Source organism: Octodon degus, unplaced genomic scaffold (assembly GCF_000260255.1).
Source record: "Octodon degus isolate 3935 unplaced genomic scaffold, OctDeg1.0 scaffold00046, whole genome shotgun sequence".
Lineage (NCBI taxonomy): Eukaryota > Metazoa > Chordata > Mammalia > Rodentia > Octodontidae > Octodon > Octodon degus.
In genome coordinates, this window is record NW_004524622.1 from 8,890,060 (window position 1) to 8,909,997 (window position 19,938).

Sequence of the window (19,938 nt, forward strand, 5' to 3'; positions counted from 1 at the left end):
AGGCACATGCCACCAAGCCCAGTCGCAATCGCCGTCTCAGTGCACCCCGAGGGAGGACCGGCACGGGCACGCTGGGGATTGAACCCCAGCTGCTACATTCTCCCTAAGCTGATGCTTTAGTTTGCTGAGCTCTCTGGCTAGCCCTCGAGTTTATATTTTAATTTTGATTAAATTATGTTTCTAACTTTGATATCTTAAACAATTCTAGTAAAGCACTTCTTTTTATTTTTTTCTTCTTAATCTTCATTTTGAAAGAAGTGCTTTTCTTTTATAGGATTGGATCTTATGATTTAAAATGGAACTGCCAACGGGTCAGTAATAGCCCAGGATATGATTGCTAGCTGGCAGGTCAGATTGGCATTCAGGGTGCATTTACTTTAGTACCCACTGAGACAAGGTTAATGTACCAGAATGAAACAAGCTCCTGTCAGGGGTAGCTCTTAAGCAGTGTCCCAACTAACTAGTTATTTGCTGGCCTCAGTTTAAATCTCCCAAAGACCGGGACCTCAGTAAATAGCAAGGTAGTCAGTTCCTTTTTGCCATTTCTAATTGTTAGAGAAAATTCTTTTGACTGTTGAACCCTGAGCGTGAGAGAATGTGACTGCGGGAAGATGGAATTTCATTTTACTCACTGGACACCATCACCTATACTGGACTTCAGCTTTTTTCTGTGTGGTCCACCCTTAAAGACAACGCAAGTGAGAGGAGTGGTCCTGTGTCTGTTAGCATGATATGAACTTATTGTGTTTTGCTTTAAGTCATATTCTGTCGATTTTGAGTGTCTTCTGGATAGGAACTGTATTTTGTCTTTCCCGGAACTGGAACTGGTTAAGGAGTCAATAAAAGCTGATTGAATTGGCTATAGTTTTACCCTAATCTTTCAAGCCCCATTCCTTGTTCTCTTCTTCCCCTTCCTATTTCTTTTCTTTCTCCTCTTCTCCCTCCCCCTGCTTCATTCCTTTTTTAATGTTGTTGGGGATTGATATCAGGGCCTTATGCTCACTATGCAAGCATCTATCCTGACTTACTTTTTTAGCTCTTGGATTCATTATCACTCAGTTCCTTCTTACTTTGGGAAATACTTTTTCAAAATGATTTTTATCACTTTTCATAAACTTCAGCTTCTTCATCACTTACAAGCCCTCCTGTCACTGTTCTGTAAATTTAATTTGAGTTTATCACAAGAGGTGTTTAGATATCATTACCTTTTTTCTTCTTTGTGATATCATCCCCCCTTCCCCAACTAAGGTCAGAACCCAGGGCCCTCACACCGAGCTGCATCACCATCCCCTTTATTTTTTAATTTTGAGGCAAATTCTCACTAAGTTACCCGTGCTGGGCTCAAATTTGTAATCCTCTTGTCTCAGCCTCCAGAGTGCTGGGATTATAGGCGTGTACCAACTCTCGGGGCTAATTCAAGGGTGTGGCTTAGTGGTAGAGCACATGCTTAGCATATGTAGGGTCCTGGATTTAATCTTCAGGACTGTAAAAAATTTTTTTAAATCTAATTTAAAATGATTTTTAAGACTTCAACTACTAGAAGAATAGAGTTCATCTCATTTACATTTTTTTTTTTTTTTTTTGTGGAACCAGGGATTGAACTCAGGTCCTTATGCTTGCCAGGCAAGCGCTTATTCTACTGCGCCATCTCCCCAGCCCCCATTTACATCTTTTATAAAAGCAATGAAATGGAAGCCTAGAGAGGCTAAAGCAATTTCCTAATTTATTTATTTTATATTTTTTCCATAATTTTATTGAGAAACAGATAGCAATGAGACAGTTTCAAACCAAATGGGTAGGACAGTTTCAGTAATTAACACATCGCATACATTCTTCCTAGTGGTTAATGCTGTACAAGATGCAGACATGATATTCTATTTACAAACACCATTAGAACAAATCGCTCTGTTCATTAAGAGAATGTAACTATATGTCTATCCCAACCACTTTGAATACACAGATACAAAATGGACGCTCATCTGTATCCCCTTTTTTTGTTAAGTTCCATTATTTGAATATTATAGGTGTGTAAACTCAGTAAAATATTCTAAAAGAGTCCAATAGTCCATAATAGTATTGGGTCTTCCGCTTGACTGGCAATGTCAGAAATTGTTGACCTGAGTCCCCTGCAGCTCAAAATAACAGCATGGCTTTACTTCTTGCAATTTCCTAATTTAGATCTTCACTGTGATTTGACAAGATTTCATAGAAAGTAAGTCCCTGTCCATCAGGTCAGTTACTGATTTCTAGGTTTGCCCTTTCATGATGGTGTTTGAATTTATCACATTTTTTTCTGTTCCTTTCATTTAATTTTATTTTGAAAAGTAAAAATAAAAGCAAGAACAAAATATCAGGAACAGACACAAACAGGGTAACATGCAACAATGCGTATGTTATAGATTTTCAAAACAAGAATAGCTGATTAACACAATGGTTGATATATTATCTATTTTTATCTTCAAATCTGTTGCTCAGATAACAGATATAGTTATGTAAGATTAGACGTATGATTGTATATTGCTACTTGCTTTGAAGAAGCCTTAAATTTTTGTTCTAGTCTCTTTTTCTTTTTTAAAAAACTATTTTAAAGAGAGTATATTAATAATTGATATGACATAAGAAACAGAACGCAGTTAGAAGACCAAGATGGCAGGTATTCAAGCATGGTTTTTGTATCACACATTGCTGTCCTCTATGTAGTTGCTCAGATTCCAGATATTAGCATACAGAGTTAGTCCAGGTGAAAATTCTACACATTAACTGCTATTTTCAAAAAACTGATGGAAATTTTTAGTATAATCACTTCAGCCATCTTGCACATGTACTTGAGGTCTCTTATTCTTTCTCTGTCTTATTCTTCTCTTAGTGATTATTTGCAAAGATCTCATGAGAAGTCATTCCGTGAGAATTGTACTGCCTTTAAATGTCTCTGGTCAACAGACCTTTTGTTTCCAAATGGACCCCATCTAGTTGCTCTAGCACGTCGTTCCTTCTGAATGGGTTAAATGTAATTTAAAGTCAGCAGTCAGCATTCACTATAACTCATGTTACCTTTGCTCACTGTTTAAGCTTCCTATGAAAATGTCTTTTTTCTCTCATCTTTCTAAGGATCACATTAGTCTTCTCCATCTCTTTCTTTAAAAGAACCCTTTTTTTTTTAAACTGAGTCATGTTTATTTATTTATTTAGTGTATTTTGCGGTACCAGGGATCAAACTCAGGACCTTGGGCTTACTAGGCAGGTGCTAATGCTGCTGAGCTATATCACCAGCCCCTAAGAGAACCCTTATTAAAATAATTTTTTAACAGTTTCTGCCTCAGCCTCCCCAACTGCTAAGATTACAGACATGAGCCACCACTCCCAGCTTTATTTATTTTTAATATACTGCCACCCTCCATTTTATATTTCCATTCTTAATTTCTTAATGAACTATATATAAGCTGTTGGTCTGCCAAGTTATTTCTTTTTGTTAGTCCAGTATTTGGTATGTGCCTAGTTTGAGGAAATGTGTCTGTCTTCTTCATATGTACTTTTTTTGTGATAAGATGTTGAATGTTATCCATACGTGTGTGTGTGTGTGTGTGTGTGTGTGTGTGTGTGTGTGTGTGGTGTATGTGGTAACAGGGATTAAACTCAGGACCTTGCTCTTGCCAGGCAGGTGCTTATGCTGCTAAGCTATATCCCCAGCCCCTTACCCATGCATCTTATTTTGGTTTAGAACTGTATAAATCCCGAAGGACTTAGCTGCTGATTTTCCCTCCTCTTCGTCTCCGTTACACAGGCTTTGCTGGAGACCCTTCAGTATCTGCTTCATCCTTCAGTCTTCTCCAGACCACTGATTTGGCAGGGTTTGCTGAGCTTTTTTATTTTATCTCTTAGAAGTGAGTTTAAAGTTTTGTTTTTCAGAGGGCAAGTCTACTACAAATTGAATACTTAGATCTTTGTTGTAATCAGCCCGTTATTCTAACGTCTGGGCCACTATCCAGGAAAACCAAAGCCACCTGCATAGTGAACTCTGCCCAAGTCTGTAGTCTCATAGAAGAGAGGATGGAAATACCACCTTTCTATGGTTTTTTACACTTCTTGCTATATTTTTCAGAGATCTCCTTGAGAATCCATTCGTTCTCTGAGAAATCAACAGTAGAAGCAGTTTCTAGGTTTCAGTATCTGTAGATTCTATCACGTATTGAATATCCTCAGCAAACACCATGCATCCTTTGTGTGACTGTGTGAGCTCTCCGTTATCTACATGTGCCGCATGCAGGGTGCTTGAACTACCAAACTGCATCACTTCCTTCTCGACATAAATCACAGAGCTCTTTCATCTGTGGTTTCTCTGTGTTTCTATGGAACAGATTCTTACTTAGCATGTTTTGTAGAACTGGTAGTGTTCAGTAATAGACTAGACCAGGCATACTTGGAGCTGGAAGCTTAATCAGTGGCAGGTGAGGCAGATTACTCAGGACAGTGTGGGTGAACCTATGTCACAAGTACCGCAGTAGGCTATTTGCATCATTGCAAGCTATAAAAAAGTTTAGCATCACTGGCCTAGGATATCTCAAAAAGCAGGTGATAAGACCAAGCACAGCCAGCTGGGTAGGATAGTTTATCTAGAGTGAGTGAAAAAGAGAAGGTAATTAAGACAGCCAGCTTATAAATTCCTGAGAGAGAGGTTTTTGCTTCTTTCCTCTTGTAATCTGTTCACATCTTTTGATACCATTTTAACTTCATCTTGTCCCTTGAGCTCCTTAGCCTGTTTCACTTCTTTTCTGGGCTCTTTTCTGCTCTCTCATCAAAGAAAGCTTTTAGTAAATTATAAGATAGGTGTTTCTTGGTTCTCCCCTGACCCTCTAGCATTAGGAAGGTGCTCTACATTGTTGCTATTCTCTGGTAAGAAAAAACATAGAGTACAAGCCTAGCAAGTGATAAAAGTTTTTGTACTACATTTGTAGCTTTTTGATTTCTATATGAATCAACATGTTTTTCTTAGCCATTCTTGTTAACCCAAAGACTGGAGATTTGCTGAAGAGTGTTTTCGTTAGAAGGACTGTCTTTCGAATACCTTGTCATGTTTTTTTCTCTACTCTTAGTTTGAAATTAATCACTATATCCAGAAGAACCTCTCCTGTAAGCCACTTTTTACACTAAAAGTAATGGGCTGTATCTAGAAGATTACATAGAGTATAATCTGCAGTATAAGATTACATAGAGTATAATCTGCACAAACTGTAATTGCCCGCTCGAACAAACCCTTCAGAATATACTGAGTTTTAAGAAACACAACACATGCTTCCATATCATTTATATTTTCTTGAGCCAATCTATATAAGTTTATATATTAACATGAGTTTACTGTTTTTTTCTTCCCTGCTTGCTTTTTCCATATATCTCTAGGGTTGCAATTGTTTCCAAATCTTTTGAAGGGAAAACTGACCGCACTGAAGAGTGGTACGGAACCCAGTATAAACAAGAAGCCATACCAGATGAAGTCATCAAGGTAGGATAAGCTGCTGTGCTCATCACCCCGCTGCATGAGGAGCTACGGCACGTGCGCTCCCTCGAGCTACCAGCTCAGGGCTGGGCATGTAGAGAGTAGTGGCTTGGAGTCCACTGTGCCCTCCTGAAAGGAGATTCAGGAGCTGGAGGACTGGTGTTTAGCTTTTTCCCTTAAGAAATGGCCCTCTGACCCCCTTCTCATGTGTCTGCCAAAACACCAGGGCTGTGAACAGACTCCTAGCCTCATGCACGTCGAAGAACATGAAGTGCAGGGTAGACAGAGAAGCAAGACACCAAGAAAGCCAGGCAGCAGTGAAGAAGTAGGAAGCATGAAAGACAGACAGCTGTCGGGCCTCCAGAGAGCTCCAGGTCTGGTCAGGAGCACCACTTGGGACCGTTCTCCTACATTCAGTGTCGACCTAGCTGTATTTTAGGAAGCGTTATACTTTCTGTCTCATTTCATTGGGTTTTTTAACACTGGAGAATTATGAGTCACCATTGTTCTCTCACTTACTGCAGAGGTCACATTCCAGACACCCCCGCGATAAGTGAAAATCAGCAAAGTAGCGATACTATATTTATTTTAGTATTTATATATATTTTAAGGTTTTATAAACCCTTCCCATATGCTTATAAACCTTTTTCACACTTTTAAAAACACTTCAAATGTTCTTAACCATTTTGTAAACTCATAAACCTACATAATTTTAATAACATATGTGTACTGTATGGTACTGCAAAATTCCTCAGTGTAGCGAAAAATCTGTGATAGTTTAGATTAATATTTTTTGAAAACCCGTGAAACAGTGAGTCTGTGAAAGCAAAACCACAAAATAAGGACTACTGTATTTCAAAATGCCAGAGGTCCCAGACATATTTACAGTATGAAAAGAGATCACTGAAGTTCTCTAGCGTGTATACAAATCTATCTTTCTAAATTATGAGGGATACTGATCTCCCATGAGTTGATACTGGGCCTGAACTAATCCTGAAATGAAAGGGAACGTCCCTGTTCATCAAACTAGGACCTTAACAAACTTGCCTTTAATGAGTGGCTACACAGAGAGAGAGAGATCACAGAGATAGGCACAGAGCTAGATACAGAGATACAGATAAATACACATATACTGCATAGATACAGTTGTTTTAGTGATGCTGTGATTTGAATCCAGAGCTTTGTGCATGCTGTTCAAACAGCTTACCACTGGGCTACAACTTCCCCAACACGTTTTTTTGAATAGGGTCTAGCTTAGTTGCCCAAGCTGGGATCTAACTTTCAAACTATCATGCCCAGCCTGATAAAAAATTACCTGAGAGTTCAGTGGTGAACGTATTTGCTATTTCCTACCTGTTGCTATTCAGCCATTCTGGAGACTTAAGCTGCAGCTTAAGTAATATGCCAGCTGTCCTCAGCATCCTAGTGTCAAGTGACAGATATACAGGGTCTAAAATAGAACCTTAAAATCTTCAGCGTATGCACAGGAGACCAAATTAGTGAATCCAGAGTTACTGTCAGTTGCCCATTTTGTTTGTTTGAAATGATAGAAACTGTTGTAAATTAAGGTTCGACAGTCAGTGGTCTGTATTCTGTCACATTTAGCTTTGGAGCCAGCCCATAGAACAGGTTCAACCTGCCGCTTGTGGCAGTCTGGATTTAAATCTCACTTTGTCCTTAACTTCATCTTCAATTACAAGTTCCCCCAGTCATCTGGGAGAAATGCAGGCTAGGTCTGAAGAACTACTAAAGTGACTTTCAGGCCATATATGGAAGAAACATCACAAAGCTAAAGCTATAATCTTTACATAAATGACCTATGGAAATATATAAATGATCAGTTCTGGAAATATATCCCTTTTACAAATTATTCTTTATTTAAAGAACTAGCCCAAACCTGGCTTCATACGGCTAGCTTCTCTGTGTTCCAGAGTTTCAGATTGTCCCTTAACCTGAAGTGGTCATTTTGGAAATGTGGAAAAGAGAGATAGACCTGGCTGAATGCAGAGCCTTCAGTAACACTAGCGTGACTAACTCAAACTTCATGAACCTACCAACGACCCTGCTTGTAGCTCATCTGCATATGATGGAAAAGAATGCTGCCTGACCCTTATCTCCATAATAATTGCTTGAATATTGAGGTGGGATACTGTTTTGAACTTTAGAATCAGATTCTGATTGCTTTTATGTCTTTATGTTTCTTCATCCAGAAATGGCAAAATGCTGACTTGAATGGGAAATTTAAACTTCCAACAAAGAATGAATTTATTCCCACAAATTTTGAGATTGTAACATTAGAAAAAGAAGCCACATCCTACCCTGCTCTTATTAAGGTAATGTATTAGAATTGATTTTTTTTTCCTTTTTTTAATGTGGGATATGGGCTGGCCAAATAGCTCAGCAGATTAAAGCACCTGCAAGCAGGTGCAGGGGCCAGGGGTTCGATCCCTGGGCCTGCTGTGCCAGCTCTGCCCCCAGGGCGCGCTGAGACAGCAATTGAGACTGGGCGTGGTGGCGCACGCCTCTAATCCCAGCTCTTAGGTGGCTGTAAACAGGCAGATCACTAGGAATCCGATCTAGTAGTGAGACCCTGAACACCCTGTGGACCGTTCCCTAAAATATAAAAAGGAAAAAAAAATAATAATAATGTGGGATGTTACTGTGTTGACCAGACTGGTCTCAGATTTCTGGAGTCACTGATCTTCCTGCTTCTGTTTCCCAAGTAGTTGGGATTACAGGTATATGCCACCATGCCCAGGGGAATCAATTTTGGAGGAGGGGGGCAGATCCATGGAAAAGAGGAATGTTGTTTTTGTTTTGTTTTGTGGTACTGGGGATTGAACTTGAGATCTTGAGCTTGCCAGGCAGGCACTTATGCCACTGAGCTATCTCCCCAGCCCTTTTTTTTTCCAGACAGGGTCTTACTATGTAATCCAAAATGGCCTTTAACTTGCTTATGTACCTACCCCAGGCTGGCCTCAGACTCATGGTGATCCTGCCTCAGCCTCCTAAGTGCCAGGATTACAGGAGTGTACTACCACTCCTGACAAGAATGATTTCTTAGGTTTAATATTGAGTTGATTTGAGTTCACATCCTAAGGATGTCTACAGCATTGCAGAAAGAATACAAGAAATATTAAAAGGTTAAGATACTAAAGCAAGCAAGCAGAGATACTAAACAATGTAAAATCTAGAGAATTGCTGCCTTTTCAGGAGAAAAAAAAAGGTCTGGGCTATAATCACAAGTTTATTAAAAGATGGCAGCTTCTCTCCATGTCCACTGAAGGCACAAAAAGGAGGTAGGTTTATGCTGCATCATGAAACTTAGAAATAAAAAAATCTCTGTAGTCTGGAAAAGAGTCTGAAGGAAGCTGCTGGATTTCCTACCCCTAAAAAAAGTTAAGTGAAGCTCCACATTAATGGGGAAGGTGATTTAAGAAGTAGACTTTCCGCCTCTTTTTCATAACGTTGCTTGTTTGCTTATTTGTTGTAAGGCAGAGCCTTGCTCTCTAGTCCAGGCTGGCCCGGGACTCATGTGTAGACCAGGTTGCCTTTGAATTCAGTCCTGCCTCAGCCTCCAGAGTGCTGGGATTACAGGTGTGCATCACCATGCCCAGTTTAGAATCTTATTTTTGTGTCATTATTTTGTACTTTAGGTAAAGAGTATATTAAAAAATCAGATTATTGTAGCTCATTCTCCTTTCTAAACTTAAAAATTAAAACTCATATGAGTATAAGCACAGATCTTTTGTCATTTTCATCTTCAAATGACTTTATATACAAATTAAATCAATGAGACAAGAATCGGTGTTTAGAAACATGATTAATTTATCATAACTAGATTATTAATGACATTTTTTTGAAAAGATAAATAACTCATCTTAATGACATATATTAAGTTAAACAAAGAGAAAGGTTCGTTATTGCTGCAGTTTTTTATTAGGGTTGTTTGTTTGTTGTCTGTATGCTGGGGATCAAACCTAAAGCCTGCATGTGCTAAGCACACTGTCTGTGCCCCCATTCCTGGCTGTTTTAAATGGGCCTCTTGAGAGTAAACTAAGGGGAACATTAAACCATTATATCTCTTGCTAGAGTTTCAAGTGAGCAGTTAAAGCCTTTCTTAGCAAAACACAAGCACAGTGAAAGTCAGGTTAGTGGCTGTTTGTCCATCCTTGGCTATTTTCGTTTTCCATTGCTACATAAGAAATTATTCCAAAATTTGCTTTGCCATAGGTTCTGAGGGTCAGGGATCCAGAAGTATCTTAATTAGTATTTTTCTCAGGTTGTATAATGAGGTTGTAGTCAAGCTGTTGGCCAGTGTTTTTTTGGTCATCTACAGGCCCAACTAGATGTGTAGATAGCTCTGCCAAGGTCAACTATGAGGTTGGTGGCAGGTCTAAGTTCTTACTTCATGGACCTCTCCATAGAGTTGCTTGACAGGGCACCTGTTCCCCCAAAGTGATTGATCCAAAAGGGAAAGTGAGTGATCACAATGGAAACCACAAAATCTTTTAAAATTTAAACAGTGATATCATTCTGTCATACTGCTTTGGTTATGCAGACTAGCTAGTCCTCTGTGGGCAAGGGGCCACATAAGGGTGTGAATCCCGGCAGGCAGAGATGGCGTGGACCGCTGTGCAGGCTGGCTGCCACCCATGATCCACAAAAGAATCCAGCATCTGTCTGCTTTCTAGTGCCCAGGAGGTTGAGGAGAGGACAGTTGGTTTCGGTTTCTCCAGTCTGTCTCTCTCTCCACTGTACTTCCATCTCTACAGTCAAGACAATGTAGAAGTCTGATTCTACACTGTTGGTGGAGTCAGCAGTGTTGTTTGCAGCTCTCTACTTGGTAATACTGGTGCTGAAAATTGAACCCAGACCTTGTGCATGCTAAGCTAAGTGCTCTAACACTGAGCTACAGCCTCAGCCGGATTTTTTTTTTCTTTTTGGTTTTTTTGAGACAAGATCTAAATGCTGGCCTTGAACTCACTATGTAGGCCAGGCTGACCTCACACTCACAGCAATCCTTCTGCTTCACCCTCCTGACTGCTGAGATTATAGGCATGTGGCATCGTTGACCTATATTTGTTCTTGGGTTTTTTTTTTTTTTTTGCTTTTGCTTTTCTGTTTTTCGCCTCAAAACAAGGTCTCCTCAGGTTGCCAAGGCTGGCCTCAATCCTGTGATCCTCCTCCCTCTAATTCCCAAGTACCTGACATTAACGGGGAGTGTACCTCTGCATCTGGACCAGCCACGCTCCTCTTAAGTGATGGTTTTGTTGCACTTTTTTTCCCCTAAATGTGCTTTTATTTCTCTAACCAAGTTGTTTCTCCATCATAGGATACAGCTATGAGCAAACTATGGTTTAAGCAAGATGATAAGTTTTTCTTGCCAAAGGCTTGTCTCAACTTTGAATTTTTCAGGTATGTAAGATGCATCTAGTTATAAAACTAATCAGTTATATTTCCTAAGGTTTTGGTCTATGGCTAGCATCCATGTCTAGAAATAAAAAGAATTAGAGTTATTTTGCCTAGACAAGAGAATGTAGCTGCTAAGAACTATTGTTTTCTTATTAATTAGCTAGAATTTTTGGCACTCCTTACTTTGCATTAATAAGTATGATATGAATGAAATGATTTATGTTAGCTACTATTAGGAGGGCCTTTCAGCCCTTCAGGATTTTGTAGTCCAGAGAGTTATCAAACTCAGGAGGTTCATTGAGAAAAGAATAAATAATTTGGGATATTTTTGTTCTTTTAGTTTTATATTCCTGAAACTTGCCCAGAAGGGGAGTAGTTATGAAATTACTTTAAATCCTTTACAGATCTTTATCTGGAGGTCTGGGGATATAGCTCAGTGGCACAAGAACCTGCCTAGCAAGCACAAGGTCCTGAGTTCAAGTCCCAGCACCAAAATAAATAAATAAGTAAACAAACAGATCTTTATCTGGAGCTTTCTCTGCCTTGGGTACTTTGAAGTTGTTTAATAAGAAGGTGTGGCTTTGGTGGCACACTCTTGTGATACCAGCCCTTCAAGAAGCTGAGGCAGAAGGATCATAAGTTCAAGGGCTAGGAGAGTAGCTCAGGTAGAATGCCTGCTTGCCATAAGATCCTAGGTTCTGTCCCTAGAATTGGAAAAATAATAACCAGAGAAAGATGTTCATTGAAATTTATAATAACGATCCTGCTGCAATGCATTTTCAGTGCATCTTCAGCTCATCTGTTTCCTTTTCTGTGGCAAATAATAAATTTTACACTTTATAACTTTGTATTTCTAAAATTCAGTGCCCATGTGAAATAGGCCTGTCATTATATACTAATATTTGAGATGATGATCAGCTTTTTAATCAGTTTTTCATTATTTGGTTGTGTTGACATGAAATTAGAATGAGGTGTACAGTAGTTTTGGAAGAGGGAAAAAGAATCTCTGAATAGTTAATATTCAGTCAGTAAACTTGAAACTGTAAGGCATACATTCTAGAATTTTACTAAGATTTTTAATTTAAAAATTTTTTTTCATCATCTGTCTATCTGTCTGTCTATCTATCTGTTTGGTACAGGGTCTCACTACACATCTCAGACTAGTAGTAATCCTTCTGGGTTAGCCACCCCAGTGCTGGGATTACAAGTGTGCCACCATGCTCAATTTCAGTGGCTGGCTTGACATGGGGCGAGAGATTGAACCTGGGGATCCTTGTGCTTGCCAGGCAGGCACTTAGACTGCTGAGCTCTCCAGACACAATTTTTAATTTTTTAATATTAAATTTAATATTAAATATTAAAATTTTAAATATTAAATTAAATTATTAAATTTAATTTTTTAATATTAAAGCCTTGTTATGACTTATCATTGGTCAAGAGCATTACAAAAGCTTACTTATTTTTGATACTTGAGAGTGATATTCTTAACACTTTAAGTAGCTTGTCACTAGGGCCGGCCAGATAGCTCAGAGGATTAAAGCGCCTGCTTAGGCAGATGCAGGGGTCGGAAGTTCGCTCCCCAGCCTGCCATGCTGGCCCTGCCCCAGCAGTTGAGATTGGCATGGTGGTATGCCCCTGTAATCCCAGTGTTTGGGAAGCTGAAAATGGAAGAATCACTACAAGTCCAATCTGTGTAATGAGACCCTGTAGACCCTGCACTAAGTTAAAATAAAAAAAAAAAAAAAAAAAAAAAAAAAAGTAGATTGTCACTACTTTTCCATTCTGCTGCTATGATTATGAATTTTTTCTGAATACCTTTTGAAAGATTTTTAGCTTTTTTGTGTTCTTTAAAACTATCTAGCACAGGCCATGGGTGTCTGCTCTCCCTGGCACGTGCCTGCCTGGAAAGCGCCAGTGCCTCCTGCCCCCGAGTTTGATTCCTAGAAGCCAAGCAGGCAAGCAGAAAACCACCCAGCACAGTTTCTAGGGTTGGAAATACTTGCTTCCATCAAGCTCTGCCTCCTGCCTCTTGTTTGGGTCTTCCAAGAGTTAACTGCCGTTAGGTTTCTTGTGCATTTTATTGTATCAGGAAGCAACCGCAGGGCCTTGTGCTTGCTAGGCAGGCACTGCAGCCACTGAGCTGTCTCCTCAGTTCTTGGCATTTTAATGAAATGTTGGGGGTTTTTTTGTTTGCGTATTTGGGTTTTTTTTTGGGGGGGTTCTTCTGTTTTTTTTTTTTTTTTAATTTATTTTATTTTATTTATTTGTGTGTGTGTGTGTGTGTGTGTGTGTGTGGCCAGCTCAGCCCACCAGGGGGCGGGGCTGGCTGGCATGTGGTGCTGGGGGATTGAACCGTGGTCCCCGTGCTTTGCCAAGCTTGTTCTAAGTAGGTGCTTTAGACCACTGAGCCATCTCACCAGCCCCAAATTACTATGACTTCTTTTTTTTTCAGAACCAGGGATTGAACTCAGGCCCTTGTGCTTGCGCAGAAAGCGCTTATTCCACTGAGCCATCTCCCCGGCCCCCTGTTTTTTTTTTTAATAGGGTTTTTCTAAATTGCCCAAGTTGGGCTCAAACTTGTGATCCTTCTGCTTCAGGCCCCCAGGGTGCTAGGATTACAGGTGTGTGCCACCATGCCTGGTCAGTCACAGTTTCTAAAACCTGTGGTCAGCCCTTTCATATTTAAGCATATAATGTTTGGTGACAGAATAATGTATTTTTTAATTAACAAATGAACCAGAGTTTTATGTATTGCACTTGAATCATTGTCTTTTAAAAGTTAACATAGAGGGGCCGGGGAGATGGCTCAGTAGAATAAGCGCTTCCCTGGCAAGCACAAGGGTCTGAGTTCAATCCCCAGTTCGGCAAAAAAAAAAAAAAAATAAAAGTTAGCATAGAGCCTTCAGCAATGCACTGATATACAAATGCAGCAGTTTAGCACAATTGTTGGAATTATATTCTGAATTTGAGACCTGTGCCTGCAAACTCCCTACTTGGCTTTTCTGGCTTTTTACTTCCTCCTGAATATTGCACAGTGCTTATGGGGCTGAGCACTCTCTTTTAATGATTTTATGTTTATGAATCATGCCCAAAGAAGGAAATAATTTTATCATTGTTTATAGTGTTCTAAAAGAAGCAAATAGTAGAGCACACTTGTAGATCTTTCAGTTGGATAATATTATGAGAGATGTACAATTTTCTCTTTGAATTTTAGTCATCTAAGTGATTAAGCGTTTTACCTCTATTGTTGATTTATTATCAGCTCTGATAATATTGTTGACCTTACTATCAGCACATTATATTATATTTATATTTACTGTGCTACAGACAGAGAAAAACCTTTAATTTGCTGCCAGACAAGCCCATCAGGCATCTGCCTGATCTGTAGCACTAGCTGTTCCTTCATCATGGAGTGTCCTCCACCCCACCCTGTCCCCAGATCCACAGGGCTTGCTTTCTTGCTTTCTCCAGGTAGAGACCCGGATGTCGGTATCCCGTCCTCAGAGTGGCCTGATGAGCTCTCTTCATAAGTTAGCAATCGGCTGGGCTCAGTGGCGCGTGCCTGTGCACCACGTGGAGGCTGGGCGGGAGGTCTGGAGTTGGAGGCCACCCTAAAGCGAGACCTTGTCTCAAAAACCAAAACCAAACAAGAATCAGCAGTCTTCCTTCCCTGCTGTTGCCACCTGTCATTTCTATTCCCCTTGCTCAGTTTAATTTTTCTTCATAGCACAGTTATCACCTGTTATTATCAAACTTAAATTTATTCTTTTTTTCTTCTCCAACTAGACTATAAGCTCTGTGAGGTCAGGGCCTTTGCCTGATGTCTTCTTTCTTAATTCTCCCTAGCGAAGAGCCTAGCACTGTAATAAGCATACAATAAATACCTGGTGAATGCATTAATCCTCTTGCTTGCGGTAAAGGCAAGCAGTGTCAGTCAAGTGAGTGGGCCATAAATTTGCTTGACTCCAGCACTGCTCTGGCTGCCCCAGGTGACCTGAGGAAGTTTTGTTTCCTAGCTGGCAGAGGAAGACTTTCTTCATTTTCCTATCTGGAAAGTGAAAGTTGATCTTTGGTTCTATTTAGCTCTTATATACTCTATAATTGTTTTTTCTATTTTGTTACTCTTTCTTATGTGAATATTGTTCTATTTTTTCCCTAATTTTGGATGAAGTTATAGGATAAACTTTATCAAGTATTTTACTGATCATTCTGTAGTTTTATTGATTTGAGGGAAAAGTATATGACTTGCTTGGAGAAAGAAAAAAGCAAATGCTACTGGATCAACTCCAGCAGCCAAGCTCCCCCTGAGCCTAGGAACAGGCCTGTGTTTTAGCCCCTTTCCCACTCTTAGCAGCCGTATATTTCTGTCTTGTTTTGCTACATCATCTGGGGTGGGTAAGAGGTTCCTTCTCCCTCCTCCCCTCCACCCAGACATGGCATATTTCAGGCTTCTTTTTCAGACATCTCTTCTTATCCTATGACAAGAAGAAACAGTCTTGAGAATTCAGCCATAGCCTCAGGAAATTATATTAATTGAACTTTAACTTCTTGATCCACCTCAGAAGGCCACATCACACTGGGAAGTAATAAATCAGCTATTTTACTGTCAACGTTTTCTTCCAGCCCATTTGCTTATGTGGACCCCTTGCACTGTAACATGGCCTATTTGTACCTTGAGCTCCTCAAAGACTCACTCAACGAGTATGCATATGCAGCAGAGCTAGCAGGCTTGAGCTATGACCTCCAAAATACCATCTATGGGATGTATGTAAGTACCCACGTCGTAGAGCCTTCCACTCATCAACATTTTTTATATTGATTTGATGGAAGCATTTTTGACTGAGGGTATGAGTTTAATTTCTTTTTTAAAAAAAAATCTTTATGGCTAATGATTTTCTCCATGTTTAATTTTTAAGTTAGCCCTTATTTTAAGTATTCAGCTATGTACCATTCACATTAGGAGCTTTTTCTTGATTTCTTTATTTTCTTTAACATCTCTCATCATATGTCTTCTCAAACAAAATTTGACTCCAATTTAGGTTTAAATCACACTCTTTCTGTATCTGAAGTCTTGATGTTCAGCAAAAGAGAATGAAATCTTCCTCTCTCTGTAAAACCCAAGGCTGGCCTATGCTCTTACCCTAGAAGTCCAGATCGTGAGGCTGCATATCCATACTCTTCAGTCATGTTTCTTCATTACTGTGCGTTTGCTTGAGGTATCAAAGCATTTCTTTTGTTTTTCTTTTTGTTAGTCGCTACATTTATGCTGATCCTCTCCATTGCAACATGACATACCTGTTTATCAGGTTATTGAAGGATGATTTAAAAGAGTATACATATGCAGCACGCCTCTCAGGTTTGAGCTATGACATTGCATCAGGAATGAATGCAATACTTGTAAGTAAAATGAAAACAAAAGAAAAGGCACCACCCCACTTAAGCATTATGTTGAGCTTGGGAGACTATTAACTTCTGCAATTTTAAACAAGACGGTTGATCTTTTTTTGCACCTTTTATGGTTAAGAACTGAGATTAGCAGTAGTTCCACTAATAAATGACTTGGTAAAGCTTACTGCATTTCATGAACATGTATGTGTGCTATATTTATGTGCATGTTCTGCTTGAGATGTTAAACATACTAATCCTGAGAGCATGTTTTTCTTCTATTTATTTTAGTACATTACCATCTATAATATGAAAATATCCATAGTTATTATTGTGGTGCTTAGATTTTACTTACATATCATATTTATTTTTATGGACAATAGTGGAAAGTTCCATTGTTCAGATTCACTTGACTGTTTTGTAGCATGCATCATTAACTACATGCACTTTGAAATAAGCATTATTGAATGCATCCCAGGAAATAACTAGATTCTCAAAAATGTTTTTGGCATGTTTTCAACCTTGATTATATCTCAGTTACAAATTAACATTCCTTGTAAGGCACACATTCATTTTCACTTTTTTGGAAAAATATGTTTTAGTTAAAACCTAAAATTCAGCCGGGGAGATGGCTCAGTGGAATAAGCGCTTCCCTGGCAAGTGCAAGGGCCTGAGTTCAATCCCCCGTTCCACCAAAAAAACCTAAAATTCAAGCATTGCTGAATACCCTATTTTATAAAAAGTTCTAACACAAAGATTTTAGGTTTTTAAACTTTGTTTGCAGTGGCTTTTTCCTTTATATAAATAATTTGTCTGATAGATTTTTCTAAATGTGTAAGAATGAATATAATCTGATCATTCTTACCATCTGCAGAAATTTTGAGACTTGGAGATAAAAATTAATTCCAAAAAAGGAATAAGTATTTTCTGCTTTTTACTATTGACTTTAAGCAGAATTTTATTATTAAAACAAATAATTGTTATTTATGATACAACAGGCATTCTGCTCGTTGTCAGCCCAGTCTGTGTGGTACATGATTGCTTCACATGGCCAGTAGCCTTCACTTGTGCTGAGGTTCTTTCCTGTGATTCTTCACAGGGCAGTTTCCCAGGTACTCTCATGTCAGTCACTTAGGCTGCCACAGTGTGGAAATGTAGCCACTTCCCCTTCCCTGCTTTTTCAAAGTGTGTATCTTTCAGAGATGATGTAAAGTATACTAAGGCAAAATTCTGATGATCTGTATGGTGTTTTGTCATTGGCTTTCGGGACACCAGCAGAATTCATCCAATATGAAATGGCTCCTTATTGAGTAGCACTGAATGAGTAAATAGCACCATGCCATGTAATACAGGATCCAGGTTGCCTGATTGCTCCAAAGATGATTTTTTTAAAAATATATATGGAACCAAGGAGATAGCTCAGTGGCATAAGCACCTGCCTGGCCAGTGCAGGGTCCCTAGTACAATCCCCCCCCAAAAAAAAAAAATGTATGGATATATTTTAGGACATTTCTGGTTGTTAGCTAGATAAAAGTCCTAGTACTCTGTGATCTTTTTTACTTTTTTTTTTTTTGGTACTGGGATCGAACTCAGGACCTTGCACTTGCCAGGCAGGCGCGTATGCTCCTGCCCAAATGATCGTTACCTTCTTATTATGCCTATATAAATGTCAGGCTATCATTCACCAGAATTTTTTTTTTTTAAGATAAAACTTAGAGATTAAAGGTAGTAGCTTGTTGGTGGAGTATGTACTTAGCATGTACAACATTGTGAGTTCAGTCCTCAACGCTAAAAACATATAAATTTAAACACATTCTAGCCAGGCATTGTGCCACACGCTCTATAATCCCAGCACTCTTGAGAGGCTAGGGCAGGAGAATTGAAAATTTCAGCCTAATTTGAGCAACTTAGCAACATCATGCCTGAAAAATAAAATGAAGGGTTAGGGATGTAGCTTAATACAAAGACCTTGGTTTCAACCCCAGTACAAAAACTAAGTAAATTAGCACATTCTGTAATTAAGTTTAATATGGTATAGTGTGTCTCATGATAGGCTAGCATCAGATGAGTGTATCTACTTGGACTCTTTAGGAAAACTAAAACATGCTTTTGGCTATTAATATTAAGATGGTCAGTGTTATCCTCATTGTTCAACTATAAAAAGTTAAATTCATTCAATTTCTTTTTCATTTTAATATTCTTGGCTTTGGGGTTTTCTAAATTTTGGGATATTCTTGATTTAAAAATCAAGCTTAAGGTGTTTACTTGAAAGTTGGTAGATTTTATTTTTTAGACTTTTAATACCCCGAACTCTTTCCATAGCTCTCTGTGAAGGGTTACAATGACAAGCAGCCAATTTTGCTAAAGAAGATTACTGAGAAAATGGCTACCTTTGAGATTGATAAAAAAAGATTTGAAATTATCAAAGAGGCGGTAAGTTTCCTCATTTTTGTATTATTTTAATTCATAAAGTATTATCATTTTGATTTTTTTAATAAAAATTGGAGCATAAGAGACATTCACAATTTATTTCAAATAAATACATTTGAGTAGATTAGGTCCTGCCCCGCCACAAGCGCTTTGTCACATTGGGATGTGCTCTTTAGGTTTGTTGTATGTGCCACTTAAATATCACCCCTTGTTTGGCCCAGTATTGCAGATGCAGGATGGATAGTTAAACTGTGACCTTCATTGTGTATCATAAAAACCTACCATTAATGTTCAATTAAAGATCCCACATACATCTATCCAGTTAGTTGCTTTTCAAGACTTGGGGTGGCCTTATTTGTAGTATCTATCACACGAAATGACAGAGTCCCTGAAAAATTAGGATAACTTTCTGAAAGTTGAAGTATTCCCATAGTAGCTAGGGATCTAGTACAGTGGTAGAGTGCTTGCCTAGCATGGCCACACCCTGTGTTCAATCTCTACTACCTCCTCTCTCTTCAAAAAAAAAAACAAATAAAATAACTTTCCCATATTACATATCAGGTGCCAGGGGTCAGAATGCAGCCAGGACAATGAAAAAGCATGCTCTTCAGTTTAAGAATTTGGAGAGGAGTGGACCCTCTTCTTTATAAATATATAGCTTCAGGAGGAGGAAGAAATACTCCTTCATCCTTATAACACATAATTTATACAAATGAAGTCTGATTATAGCTAATCTTTTGAAATGATGTTTGTTTGTTTTTTGGTGTTTTGTTTTATTTAGTTTTGTTTTGTTTTTGAGATGGGACCTCACTGCAGTTCAGGCTGCCTTTGAGCTCACATTGCAGCCCAGGCTGGTCTCGAACTCGCAGTGATCCTCCTGCCTCAGCTTCCCAAGTGCTGGGATTACAGCATGTGCCAACACACCCAGCCTGAAATGATTTTTAAAAGATTTATAAAATTAATGAACCCATTTCTGCTTTCACTAGTATATGCGGTCTCTTAACAATTTCCGGGCTGAACAGCCTCACCAGCATGCCATGTACTACCTCCGCTTGCTGATGACTGAAGTGGCCTGGACTAAAGATGAATTAAAGGATGCCCTAGAGGGTGAGACTTTCCTTTTTCTAAAGCCTAATGCTATCTTCAATGCCTAAGCTTTATTTTTATTTTTTTTAACTAGGGTCTTCTTGGTTTATTCTAATATTATTTATGCTTTT

The 19,938-nt window shown here is 38.9% G+C and overlaps 1 protein-coding gene across 1 annotated transcript in view; it reads left to right on the forward strand.

The window, feature by feature from the left end:
- The window catches only part of Ide (insulin degrading enzyme), a 123,401-nt gene that overhangs the window by 75,388 nt on the left and 28,075 nt on the right, over positions 1–19,938 (forward strand). The window contains exons 15-20 of the mRNA XM_004632094.2: positions 5,395–5,497; positions 7,702–7,824; positions 10,827–10,909; positions 15,530–15,674; positions 18,614–18,724; positions 19,708–19,828. Of these exons, the coding sequence (XP_004632151.1) occupies positions 5,395–5,497; positions 7,702–7,824; positions 10,827–10,909; positions 15,530–15,674; positions 18,614–18,724; positions 19,708–19,828 (686 nt within the window). The remainder of the gene's footprint in view (positions 1–5,394; positions 5,498–7,701; positions 7,825–10,826; positions 10,910–15,529; positions 15,675–18,613; positions 18,725–19,707; positions 19,829–19,938) is intronic.